The sequence below is a fragment of the Elephantulus edwardii genome, unplaced genomic scaffold (genome assembly GCF_000299155.1).
Source record: "Elephantulus edwardii isolate Elephantulus edwardi_28Jun2011 unplaced genomic scaffold, EleEdw1.0 scaffold00018, whole genome shotgun sequence".
Taxonomy (NCBI): domain Eukaryota; kingdom Metazoa; phylum Chordata; class Mammalia; order Macroscelidea; family Macroscelididae; genus Elephantulus; species Elephantulus edwardii.
This window is the reverse complement of record NW_006399768.1, coordinates 23582007-23596258: the sequence shown is the minus strand read 5'-3', so window position 1 is coordinate 23596258 and position 14252 is coordinate 23582007. Positions and strand designations below refer to the sequence as shown.

The following is a 14252-nucleotide window of genomic DNA, read 5'->3' as shown; positions in this document are numbered from 1 at the left end:
AGTTAAAATAGAATTTTTAAAACTTTAAAAAAATTAAGATAGAATTAATTTACATGCTTCACACTTTATGCCATTCTCTACTCATCAAATATTCATAAATATAAAATGGTTTAATTCCGGTATGAAATACCTGACATTGCTGACCAAAGAAGAGAGGAAATACTGATTTTCTTCACAAATACTCTCTGATTGTTTAGGAGAAAATCTGTTATCTTTAGCAACCTCCAAAGCTATGTGTTTTCCTATTTTTGATGACTTATACAGCCGAAAGTTTCTATTTCTTGTATAAACTCCTGCATAAAAAATTAACAGTTAAGTACATTTGCAGCAATTAGTTTTTATATTCAGCATATAAGAAACTGCTTTTTTATGAAAGAGCATAAACAAAAACAAAAGCAATATAAATTAAAAACAGACTGGAGTTAGCATGTAAGGAAGTTATATCCAGAAATAGCCAACTAGATGATTTTGGACAGCCAGTCATTACCTAAATTACCTTTTGAAAGTTTTAGAGATTTACTATTACATGTCAGTTTTTCCTTTGGCAGATTATTTTTAAATTAAGTTTCATACAGAAACAAAGCATAATTAGTGAATATGTAACTCAATGACTCAATACACATAAAGTAAACAACCCTTGTTATCACACCCCTCAAGACAAGGAACATATTACTAGGGCCTAGAGTTTGCTTAATTCCCCATCCCAGGGACTTTCCCCTTCTCCCCAGGCGGGACCACTATTCAGTCTCTTCACTAGCATAGTTTGGTCTACCTGGTTTTGAACTTTATGTAACTGAAATAATACAGTATGTGTTCTTCTTTACCTCTGGTTTCTTTTTCTTATGTCTGTGAGATTTATCCTTGTTCTGCGTAGAACAAGATCAATGAAAGAACATCTATTTCTAGAAGATCTGGAACATTTCCTCTCAGTCTAACAATCTAACTTTCAAAGCTAGACTTGTCATGAATTGGGTATTCTGTTTGGAGTCTTGATAGTGGAGTTGAGGTAGAGTAGTTATTGATTATCGCAGTTCTTATGTTACACGTGTCTCCCAGCTCATCACAGGTTAATTCTCTGGACAGGATGTGTTCCTCCACTATAACTCACATGATTGCTCATGTTCAAAGCAAAGCACTGCATTTATCAGCATATTTTCAAATCCTGGCTCTAGGTTATCAGCGGTGCCAGAATGATATGCAATCTTCTATGTTTATATTTAACAAATTGTTGCTACTTGTCCTTGACCCCAGCATGGTCACTCATGTGTGTAGGTAGAACTGCTCCAAAGGGTTTTAAAGGAACAGACAGCCAAACTGTCTTCCAAGGCCCTGGGGGGGTATGAAGTACCAATCTTTCTCCCGGTAGGCAAGTGCTTGACTGTACCACCCATGGATCAGAGATTCTCTATCTATAGCAGGAATACTTCCCTACGTTGGGCATTACTGTTGGCTTGGTTATCTTGCCTCTAGCTTAAATCTACTTTCATTACGCCTTTAGATAATAAAGCTTTCTGAAGAGTGCAAAAGTTAAAAGCTGTTTTTACAGGTTTTTGTGAACTAAAAAAAGTGAGTACCTGAATATGAAAACAAGATCTAATTCACCAAATTGCAGACACCAGACCAGGCCTGTGTTACCTAATCAGGCTGCAGCTTTGACTTCCTGCTTTTTCATATTTAGAGACAGAAGAGAGAATCTGTGAAGATGTCATGGCAGGAAATCTGAAGTGGCCTCAGCACTATCAACAAGCCTGCCAGTACCACAGAATTCTTGTGAAGAATCATTCAGTCTTAACTTTACCACATAAGAGTATCACTTTTTACAGTGTCTGTTTTTTTAAAATTCATTTGATCTACTTTAGCCTCTCAGCAGCATTCTGAAGAGTGCTGGTCTACTTGTTCCATCACGGCTTCCTTAACACAAATCCTTTGAGCATCTCAAGCAGAAGTCATGCCACTGTCTTCTGAGCCAAGGTAATCTGGTGCTTCTGTTGCACAGCGACCTCTCTCTCAGATATCTGAACAGAAAAAGTGGATTCCAATAATCTGAGTTCACAGTTTACACTCTGCTAATGACTCCACCCTACCACCGTGGAGAAGTGGTAGTAGCAGAGGGACAAGCAGTCACGGAAAAGTCTCCTATGAAAGTACCCAAGAGAAATCTAATGCAAGATAGTTATCCATTTCACTTACCTAGATCTACAAAAAGATGTTTTTCTCCTGTGTCATTCTTTACAACTAAAAATGAGAGGTCAGGACTGCCTTCCTCAGTTGCACCCAGCCTCTCCAACTTCTCTGGGTTCAATGTCCAGGTCTCCTCTCTCTCCTTTTCTGTAGTTGTTGTACTGAGAGAAGGTCCTGGTTCTATCAATGCTTCAGAAATATGGGAACATTCATGGTGTGTTGTTTCTTGAATCATATCATCACCTTCACTGGCAATTAATCTAAAAGCTGGCTGTAAAATTTTTCTCACAAAATTGCCTAAGAGAGGAAATAATGCATTATGGTTAATCTAATGTTAACTGATTTGGGATGAACATTCTTTTAAGTGGTATAGCAGTGATCTATTTGCTCCACTGAAGTAACTCAGAGTTGCTGTAATGCTGAACAACTGTGCTGTAGGTGTGTCAAAACACCATAATGGGTACGTATCATGGGCAGTGTTTGGTGGAGCTCCCAGATTGATTCAGATTTGGAAGGAGGAGTAGCATCCACTTCCTAAACCACCACCACATGCTTCTAGAAAGTCTATGAACCTGGAGAAATGATGATAGTTATAGAAAGGCTTCAGGCCTTTTGTTCATCATATATATACACAAATTGTGCTCAACTCGATGGCAATCAACAACAACAAATCTTTTTTTACATCAACTATAAGTTAAGATCGAAGTTTTAGGTCCAGACAAAGGAATTTTATACAGGAAGACTTTTATTTTGAGGGTTTAAATTGAGTTATTACACATATCAAGATAAACTGTACATCAACATGCCTTTCTGGTAACTTCCTTCCTCTTGTGCAACTGTTCACTTTTTCAGTTCCCACTGACCTAGGAGCTTGGTGGAACTTGTAAACAAATTGTTTCAGACAAAAAGGTCAATTTAAGAAAATGTGTCAGTTTTACTTGTATGGACCTGAGCCTAATATACTTGGGGGGAGGGGGGGTGTGGAATAAGCACCACTTCTATTAATAGAAAGTGAGCAGAAGTAGTTCCTTCACAATCAATGACTCAAGATTGAAGGTAAAGGGTTTATACCAGTAAACTCTACATGTTGCCAAGAAAATTCCCAGATCCACTGAGAAAACCTCCACCAGGTCCTCCTTGAATTGTCAGTAGGAACTTTACCTGCCATGACATGCCCTAAAAACCCTGACATTCACAGCCATCAGTGCCAAAGTTGTTGCTACTCTAACTTCTCCCTCAGGGTGAGAGGCACAGCCTTGGAACTAATGTCCACTTTCTCTCCCGTCCAGTTTCATCCTGCTTCAAGAGAAGCACAGCAGTGAGAAACAGGTGTTTGCTCAGTGAACAATAAGCCATTGACAGCAAGACTGGGGACACAGAGCTGTCAGAAAGAACAACTGGAGAGGAAGAGATTTGAGTCATGGGGCACCAGGTGCAGGAGTGAGGATATTTGGGGAAAGGATAAATTTGTTCCACATGATGATAAATGATAAGAAAATCAGACTGGTACAAATATATATGACGGTGTGCATTTTTCCAGTAAATATAAGTAACAACACAGGGCAATGGAAAGAATTAGATCTCTGACTTCAAACTCTATGTCTGTCATTATACCAACTGTGTAATACTGGGTAAATAACTTAATGTGACTGAGTGAGCTTCCTCATCTGCAACACCATAATAATAATAATAACTGAGAAGGTAAGATGATTAGAGAAGTGAATCATGCAGCACAGAGCTTATTAAGTGACCACTGCTATTATATAGTTGGATTACAACAGATTATCATCATCTTTTTAAAATATAAAGGCAGTAGTTTTTAGTGATTAATTTTAAAAGATAAATGTTTTTACTGTGTTCTGATGCTTGATATTACTAGTTCAAATTTTTATAATGCAGAGTTGTAAAACAATTTAAACTTCTTTCAGTTCTTATATGTTATGTATATCGGAAAATTAAGTCATAGCTTGGTTGCTAATTTGCTTCATGTAGAAATACAGTAAGAAAAGTTTCTGAAATGGTTATGTACTTAATTGTCACTTTGTTTATCAGACAGGCTTGAATTCTGAATCACATTAAACATGTTCTAAATTCAAAATTCCTTTTACCCAAATTAGATTTAGTAACTATCCTACTAAAGGAAAGAAAATTTCTTATATAACAGCATTAAAATGAAAGCAAAAGTACTTGATAAATAAACATGATCAACTCTGGAATAAGAATAGTAAGTAAAGTAAACACAGAGTGAAAAAGATATCAGGACAGCAGAAAGAAAACAAAGCAATGAAATGTAAATTAAGACGAGTTTATTTTCCAGGAAACTTAAAACAACATCTATTTCTTATTGTGTGATGTTGAGTCAGATTCTTCTTTTAGCAACCATATATAACAGAGAACTGCCCCACGGGGATTTTCTAGGCTATAATACATATGGGAACAGATTTCTCAGGTCTTTTTCCTATAAAGCAATTGGTAAGTTTGTACTGCTGACTTTTTGGTTGGCAACCAAGTCACTGAACCACCAGGGATAGCTGTGATGAGTGTTATGAGGCTAGTGAGGCCTCTGAACCTTGTCAGGAAGCTAACAGGTAAACCATGGTAGTGAGCCTGTATAAATGCTAACATAATGGGAATCAGAAGCAAAAAAACCCTGTTTTCCACTTCTCCAATCTCATCATTCCCACTCCCATTAAAAAGGGAAAAAACCCTCAAACTCATTGTCCTTCAGCCAAAAGCAACTCACAGCTGACCCTCTATTGGGTTTTTGAGGCTGTAAATTGCACCGGAGGAGACTGTATAGTAACCAGAGGCAGGGACCTTTAGGTGCTATCTTATTGGCTGAGAGCCAACTCAAAAGAACGTATCAATCACAAAAATTTAAGGTACAATCACAGGTTGGCAAGAGAGTTGTTTTACTAGCATACTTACCAACATGAATATTATCCTTAAATGCCACATCATGGAGTTGAAATACTAAATGGCGGCTAAATTTCTTATCACTGCTGGAATCCAAATTGAAAACATCTTCAGATGAACATTCAACATGGTATAATTCTTTAAGTGCTTTGCAAACATGCTAAAAACAAATAAAACACAGTTTGTACTTTTAAATTTCTTTTACTTTTTTTTTATAAGAAAAGTAGTTTGAAATATCTTGGCATAAGCATTAAAGTTTATTTTAAATTTATTCTTTGTTACCAGGAAGCAGGAGTGGCATCCACTTCCTAAACAACATGTCTCCGGAAACTCTATGAACTTGGATAAATGTCAATAGTTACAGAAAGGCTTCAGGCCTTTTGTTCATAGGGTTGCTATGAATCGTGCTTGACTCGAAGGCAATCTACAACAATACTTTTTACCAGAATATTTAAATGTAATAATGCTAATAAATTACAGAAGAAAATATGTGTCATATATAAATGACTATACTTCCTTTAAAAAATTCATATACTCTCAGTATTAAAGTTATCTGAGAAAGAAAACAATTACTCTTCACTTGCAGAAAAGGTTAACAATAAAAAACCAAACCCAAGTTCTTCAGAGTTGAACTGTGCTCCACAGGGTTTTCAAGGCTGCGACCTTTCAGAAGTAGATCATCAATTAAGCCTTTATTATGAGGTTCTAGTGGGTAGATTACAACGTTCAACTATTTAGTTAGCAGTCATGTGTTTAACCATTTTGTATCACCCACAGACTTCAGTGGAATAATCACTCCTCACTTTCAGGTTGTTGTAAGGAGTAAACAAGAAAATGAGATTAAAGAGTTAGTATAGTATGATTAGGGATGATAGAAGCAGAGTTGATGCCTTTGAGCTGTGGGGCTGGAGAAGAGTGTTGAATATACTATGGACTGCTAGGAGAACAAACAAGTTCGTCCTAGGGAGGGTGAAGCCAGGCTGCTCCTTGGAGGCAAGGACTCTGAAGCTTCGTCTGACATACTTTGGACATGCTGCAAGGCAGGATCAGTCCTTGGAGAGGGATGTCATGCTTGGGAGGGTGGAGGGACGGTGCAGGAGAGAAGACCCTCAATGAAGTGGATTGATTCAGTGACTGGAGTAATGGGGATGTGCGTGTCGAAGACAAGATTAACATGGGATAGAGCAGAATTTAGGGCTGTTGTACAAAGAGGCGCTATGAATCGCAGGTGACTCGATGGCACAAAACAACAACAACAACAACAATAGTATCTGGCACATGTTGTTGTTGTTGTTATGTGCCATCGAGTTGCTGGCACCTCATAGTGACCCTGTGCACAATAGCTTTGCATCCTGCTCTATTCAGAGCTAATCTCACTATCTCCAACACACCTACCCTCATTACCCCAGTTACTGTCCCAATCCATCTCCTCTGGGGTCTTCCTCTCCTGCTCTGGCCCTCCACCTTCCTTCATTTTACCCTCTCCAGGGCAGACCTGTTAATTTCTATACTTTTATCACACTATTTAAAGTAAGTATTAGCTGCATCAGGCTTGAGGACTCTCCTTCATAGGGTCGTTATAAGTCGCCTGAGACTAGATGGCACTTAACAACAACAACATTAGCTGCATAGCCTTAAGACAAATCACAACTTTCTAAATCTCAGTACCATTTGTAAACTTTCACTATGAGTCAGTATCAAATAGATAACATCTAACAACAACAACATGCATGACTATCTCCAGATTTACAAAAGTATTTGTAAATTGCCAACCACTGAGACACCTAATAGTTATGCAACAAATGGTATTTATTAGTAAAACTGTCCTAGAGAGGGTGAAACCATGCTGTTCCTTGGAGGCAATGATTCTAAAGCTTCATCTGACCTACTTTGGACATGAAGGGTGGAGGGACAGCGTAAAAGAGGATGATCCTGGATGAGATGGATTGACTCAGTGACTGGAGTAATGGGAGTAAGTGTGTTGGAGACAATGAAATTGGCTCAAGACAGAGCAGGGTTCAGAACTGTTGTATATAGGATCACTGGCCCATAACAACTACAACAACAATGTTGACATGATCCTACTCTCTAATAAATTCTTATTTTTCTCATAAGTCTTCTTCAACATCCTTATCTATAACAAGCTTCCCTTCAATGCTTATCCTTATCCCTTTGTAGTATTTAAACTGACTTATTTTTAGCAGGAGTTATACACACTTTGGAACACATTTATACATATTGGAAACAGGAGTGGCCTCCTCTTCCTAAACCGCATGCCTCGCTATGAATTTTGATAAATGGCGATAGTTAGAAAGGCTTCAGGCCTTTTGTTCATAGAGTTGCTATGAGTCGTGCTTGACTCGATGGCAATCAACAACAACAACAACATAAACATTTTAGCAGGAGTTCCATCTGTTTACATGAGCTATCCCCTAGGATTGCTTTCTTTTCAATCAATCAGTCATTGCAGTAGAGTTGGAACTGACTCACAGCTGACCCGCCAGCAGGCTTTCAGAGGCTGTAAATCATACAGGAGGAAACTGCCCTTCTTTCTCCAAAGAATGAACTGATTGCCTCAGGGTTGTAAGAGCAGCAACTTACCCACGAGGCTACAAGTAGGGCTTTAATAATGGATTTAAGCTTTGGGTTAGCAGAGCAGCTCCATTATGGACTAAGCCACTCAAATTTTAGCTCTGGTGTTGCTGCTAATGGAGAGAAGAGCTGTCTCCTCCTGGTAAGATTTAAGCCTTACAATATGATGAGAGATCACATATGAGTCAGAATCAACCACACCCCGCTGAAATTTGTTTTGGGATTTTATATGGCTATAAAGCAACTACGTCAGTCTAAAGACCAAGGTAGGCCTAATCCTGGCCAGGGTCTTTGCAATTACTTGCTATGCATCAGAGAGCTGGACAAAGACTAAGGATGACAAAACAATAGACAACTACCAGTTTTGGTGCTGGAGAAGAGTCTTGAACATACATACCATGGACCAACAAGAAAACAAATAGGAGGTCTGTCTTGGAGAGGGTGAAACCAAGTTTCTCCTTGGAGGTTAAGATTTTGAAGCACTCATACTTTGGGCACATGGCCAGGAGAGATTGGTCCTTGGAGAAGGACATCATGCTCGTAAGGGTGGAGAGACAACACAGGAGAGGGAGACCCTTGATGAGATGGATTGACTCAGTGACTGAGGTAATGGGGGTAGGTGCATTGGAGTCAGTGAAACTGGCTCAAGATAGTGCAGGGTTCAGAGCTGCTGTACATAGGCTCCCTAAGGGTTGCAGACGACACAATGCCACAAAACAACAACAAATCCAAATGAGAGATTATATTTTCCGGGCTCCTTTGCAGCTAGGTGTGGCAATGGGACTATACTTTGGCAATGGGATATCAAAAGAAGCAGTTATAGACCTTCAAAGTTTTACTCTTAAAAGTAAGAGGAATTTTCTCCCTTCTCTCATTTTCTACTGACTAGAGTACAGACAGTGGGTGAATTTGAACTGTGTGCCTTTTTGACTTAAGTGTGACTTCTTACTATTAGGCCACAAGAGCCTAGCATAACAACAGCAACACAACACAGACATAGTAGTGATGAGAAATCATGGACAATGTGAATAAGACACTGGTGCTGAAGTCAGTAGAGCTGCCACTTTTACCTCAGAGGCCTCGCTTCTCTGGGGGTGTGAGTCCACCCTTCCAAGTATGATGTTCTTCTCCAAGGATTGGTCCCTCCTGGCCATGTGCCCAAAGCATATGAGATGGAGCTTCACAATTCTAGCCTCCAAGGAGAAACTTGGTTTTACCCTCTCCAAGACAGACCTATTTGTTTTCTTGGCAGTCCATGGCATGTTCAATATTCTTCTCCAACACCACAACACAAAGGCATCAATTCTTCTATCATCCTTAGTCATTGTCCAGCTCTCTAATGCTTAGCAAGTAACTGTGAAGACCACAGCCTAGATCAGGTGCACCTTAGTCTCTAGAGTATTGTGACTGCTCATTAGCACTCTGGAGAGGTCTCTGATACCACACTTCTCCAATGCAATTTGTCTTTTGATTTCCTGACTGCTGATGCTAAGAGTGTTGATTTGTGGAGCTGAGCAAGCTTAAATTGTTAACAATCTCAAGCTCTTCTGCATCTATCATGGTGCTGCCAGTTGGTTCAGTGGCAAGAATCTCTGTTTTCTTGATGTTAAGCTTCAATTCATATTGAAGACTACAGTCCTTGATCTTTTGTAGCAAACACTTCAGATCCTCCTTAGTTTCAGCAAGCAAGGTTGTATCATCTGCCTAATATAGGTGGTTGATGAGTCTTCTTGCAATCCTGATACCACATTTCTCTTCAAAGTTAAGCTTCCTAAATTATTTGGTTCCGCATACAGATTGAAAAGGTATGGAGACAGGATGTATCCCTGATGCACTCCTTTCCTGATTTTGAATCATGCAGTTTCCTTGCTCTGTTCTGAGGACGGCTTCCTGGTCCAAGTATGGGTTTCACATAAGCACAATCAACTGTTGTGGATTCCCATTCTTCTCAAGGTTAGCCACAACCTGTCACGATCCACATAGTTAAAGGCCATTGTATAGTCAATGAAACATAGATAAGCATTCCTCTGGTATTCTCTGCTTTGAACCAAGATCCATCTGACATTGGTGATAATGTCTCTAGCGTCACAGCCTGTTCTAAACACTGCTTGTATTTCTGGTTGTTCTCTGTTCCAGTCATTTCTGAATAATTTTTAGTACGAATTTGCTTACAATCATTATCATACATTATTATAAGCAAAAATAAGGTTAAAATTTAAACACAATTTACCAATATTGTATTTAAATAAAACATTTACATTTCTTTTTCAGAGTTCACAGTTATTTTCAAGAAAAATATAACTTTTGGGTTTGTTTGTTTTTTTCAGTGCGCTGTGAGGTCAACTTAATATTTATAAGCTTACATTCCATGATTTTAAAAAAGAATATTTGTGTAACTTTCCAAATAAAGTTAAACTTAAAATATAGGCATCTTTTTTATTAAAAAACCCTTTAAATTTGGATATAATTTAAGTTATAAAATGAGCCATCTGAAATTATTCCATTAACATCAAATAGAATAAATATAAAGCGTTAATACTCACTTTAAAGGCAAAAGAGTAATCAATATAGTTTTAATATAATAAATTACAAAATTATCTTTGAAACATAAGCACATCTAACTTGCAGGAGCCACATTAATTTCTCTTGTTAGAAATGTTCCAGTTGGTACTACAAAACCAAACCATATGCTAATATTGTACCCTCTTCTCTTCATTGAAAACAAGACTAAATATATTTCTAAAACTGTTTGGTCAGTTACTAGCTACGCCTTGGGCAGGAGTTAATTTCTAAGGCCCTCAGTTACTTTATATGTGCAAGTGCAAGATAATGTAGCCAAAATTTCTTTCAGCTCAATATTTCTGATACTATTAGTTCCAACATTGTTTTAATGTTCATACTTCCCTATTTTTCACTAAAAAAATTACTTCCATCTTTATCAGAGCCAACTGTCTGTAATGAAGGCTGGAGAATATCTAGTCATAAAACACAGAAAAACCACAAAGCACTATCTTTATGAATAATTACCAGACACAGCAATATCACTAAGCACAAGGACATAAACTAAATTTTCCCCCCATTCAGTTTCCTCACAGAAATGAAGTCAATGAAAGGCAAAGGGAAGAATGGACGAAAGAAAAGGAGCTGTATTTCAGAATCTATGTATCATATAGACTGGATTCAATTAATAAAAAAGTGAATAAAGAGATGCATGTTTGAAAAGGTACAAGGAGAAAACTTAAGTCTGTGACTGACCTCAATGAGTAATGCAACCATCTTCTGCCCATCAGCTCCTGGATTGGCAGGTTTGCTGAATTCCAAATCGAAATAAAGCTTACACACAGAATTTTCAGGAATAACTTCATAGCAGTGCAAGAGGGTTTTGCTAAATTGAGTAATTGGAGATGATGAGATTTATATCTTAAGTCTTTCAAATCATAGAAGCTGAATTTATATCTCAAAAGACTAGGTAAGCAAACCACTATTTCATTATATAAACTCTGATATAATGAAGACATGACAAAGTAAACAACTGCCCATCACTGGTTTACGGCTTATACTATATACTATCAGTCTTGTGGCTTAGTGGTTAGGAATTACGCTGCCAATGGGAAGGTATGTAGTTTGAATCTACCAGGTACTCTGGAGGAGAAGGATGGGCTCTCTCCTCTCAAGCAATTTACTGCCTCTGAAACCTGCCCATGGTCAGATAGGAGTCAATTCCAACAATAACATATACTACCATAAATTTCTACCAAACAAAATATAACATCATATTCTGTCAAACAAAGTCAATCTCATCCTGTTAATTACTAACACATGATCTGAAAATAGTTTGTAAGATCTCTGTCTTTGGTTTGCTGTCACTCTGGAACAAACTCTAAGAACTGTCTTTTCTCCAGTTTGCAACACAGGATCACATGTTCTTGGAATACCATGACTGAAGTATTCCACATGAGAACATTTAAGTGTTGGATTTTCATTGGGAAGACAATAGCTTTCCAACTGGGGGGCGGGGGAGGGATTTCTTCATCATCTGACTTCCAGGGAATTTTAGCTTTAAAGTTATAACCTTGCTGGTTTACAAAAAGTACAACACTGACACGAACTAGCACAAGTTTTTGCTAATTTAACATGTAGATGGGAATTTGGATTGCTAATTTAAGAGATAAATAATTATTTCGGCTAAGTGAAGTTTAGACGGCATTCTATGCAAAAGTTTGAATTAAGATGAACAAGAAAAAGTGGTGGAAGAATTATGTCATTAAATGTCACAAACACAAAATGCACACACACACATACATGCTCTGTAACAGCACCATATTTATATTGCAGGCTCAGAGATATTTAAGCAAAACATGTCACATCATTTTAAATCAAATTTAACTGATGTTGCATATACAAAAACAGAGGCAAATCTAGTTTTATATTTTGAAATTACTTAAGAAACTTAATAAAAATATTTTAAGTCAATATGTCACTGTTGGTCAGCAGCCTGAGGCTGGAATCCATTTTGAAAGCCATCTACAGGAGCTGGCTTCTACAGGAGCTTGGTGGTCAAGATTGGTGAGCATTAGGGTGGAAAATTGATTCGTTAAGGGGAGTGAGGGGAGGGAATACATCACATCCTCCTTGTTAAATAGCTTTTTGTTTGGCAGCATAGAGAGAGCTACATTGGCCTAGTGGACAGAAAGTTATGCTACCAAACCTAAGGTGGGTGATTTTAATCTGCAGCCCTCAGGCCTGGTTCAAATTGTTTTCCTCTCAAACATTCTTCTAGGTGGTATAGCACTGGTCTGTGCGTTGCTGTACAGAGGTAACTTGTGGTTACTGTGATGCTGAACACTGTGACACTGATGTGCCAAACGTGGTAATGGGCACCCATGGTGGACAGTGTTGGCTGGAGCTTCCCAACTAAAACAAGCCTGGAAGCAGGAGTGGCATCCACTTCCAAAATGGCTTGCCTCTGGAAACTCTAAGAACCTGGAGAAATGACTGAAGTTATACAGGTCTTTCATTGACAGGGCTGCTGTGAGTCGTCTATGACCCTATGGCACCTAACAACAACGTCACTGTTGTTAGGTGCCACTGAATAGAGTATGACTCCTAGAAACATTATGAACAACAGATGTGAACCCTGTCCTGTCCTGTGCCATCTTTATGATTTCTGACATACTTGGACAATTGCTGTAGTCACTGTGTCAGTTCATGTCACTGAGGATCTTCCTATCTTTTGCCAACTCTTCACCTTTCCAAGCATAATGTCCCTTTCCAAGGAATAACCTCTCCAAAGCTTTGTCACCTTTGTCTCTAAGGAGCATTCTGGCTGCACTTTCTCTCAGCCATAACTGTTTGTTCTTCTGAAAATCCATAGGGTGTTTAGTATTCTTCCTCAACACCAAAGCTCAAAGGCATGAAGTTTTCTGTCATCCTTATTCAGTGTCCAGCTCTTAGATACACAGCAAATGAATAAAGTAACCATGGCCTGAATCAGCACACCTTTGTCTTCAACCTGACATCAGTGCTCCTAAGTAATCTGGCAGGTCCCTGATATCTGTATTAATCTAAACCTCTTTTCTATACATTACTAAAGTATGCAAAGTACTTAGCAGATCAATATATTTTAATATCAAAATTTCTTATTAGATAATTAATATTATTTCGTATTTATTTACCAAAGAGAAAGTTCAGAATCCCCTTTGGGTTTCGGGGGGATATGTGTGCACCTACACATACACGTGCTATGCATACATGTTGTTGTTATTAAGTAGTGTCGACAGAACCGACCCACAGCTGACCCTCCAGGAGGTTTTCAAAGGGAGTAAATCATACATGAGGAGACTGCCCATCTTTCTCCTTCGGAGCAGTTGGTGGATTCAAACCACCTGGCTTCAAGTTGGCAGTGCAGCTCCTCACCACTAGGCCACCAGAGCTCCCTTCTGTATACATGTTGTTGTTGTTATATGCTGTCAATACACCTACATTAAGTATTCAGGGAGCTCAATTCTAACATCAAAGAAGTAATTAATTCTGTGGTCAAAAACTGTGAAAGCCAATTCGACCTGAATTAATGTCACAAATACTAGATGAACAAAACAGAACATAATGTTCATTTCTAAACTCACCGGGATTTATAGTAAAACCAAAATTGAACATAGGTTGTTACGAGGTAAATACGCTTTCCATCTCCCACTTTGTACTCCAAAGCAAACACATGAACATCCTTTGTAAAAGAAAAAAAATGTAAAAAAAATTTACTAAAATACAAATTTAACAGTGGCTATTAAAAGTTCATAATTTTAATTCTCAAATTTAGTAACTGGAATTGGAACAGATGTATTAATAAAAGCAAGAAAAATAACCGCTAGATATGTGCCAATTAAAATCTAATTGCTTATAGCGATTTCTTCTTACTCACTCAAATAATACATGTTCAAGGTATAAACAATTCCAATATCTAGATTTTTAAAAAGAGAGATTGAATACCAAATGCCTTTGAGCTGTGGTGCTGGAGAAGAGTATTGAGAATACCATGGACTGCTAGGAAAACAAACAGATTTGTC

General features: G+C 38.1%; 1 protein-coding gene across 1 annotated transcript in view; it reads right to left on the bottom strand.

The window, feature by feature from the left end:
- The window catches only part of PRIMPOL (primase and polymerase (DNA-directed)), a 56587-nt gene that overhangs the window by 40252 nt on the left and 2083 nt on the right, over positions 1–14252 (bottom strand). Inside the window, exons 2-6 of the mRNA XM_006882279.1 lie at positions 13815–13912; positions 10945–11074; positions 5110–5257; positions 2191–2478; positions 131–293 (exon numbers count right to left, since the gene is read on the bottom strand). Coding sequence (XP_006882341.1) covers positions 131–293; positions 2191–2478; positions 5110–5257; positions 10945–11074; positions 13815–13912 — 827 coding nt within the window. The remainder of the gene's footprint in view (positions 1–130; positions 294–2190; positions 2479–5109; positions 5258–10944; positions 11075–13814; positions 13913–14252) is intronic.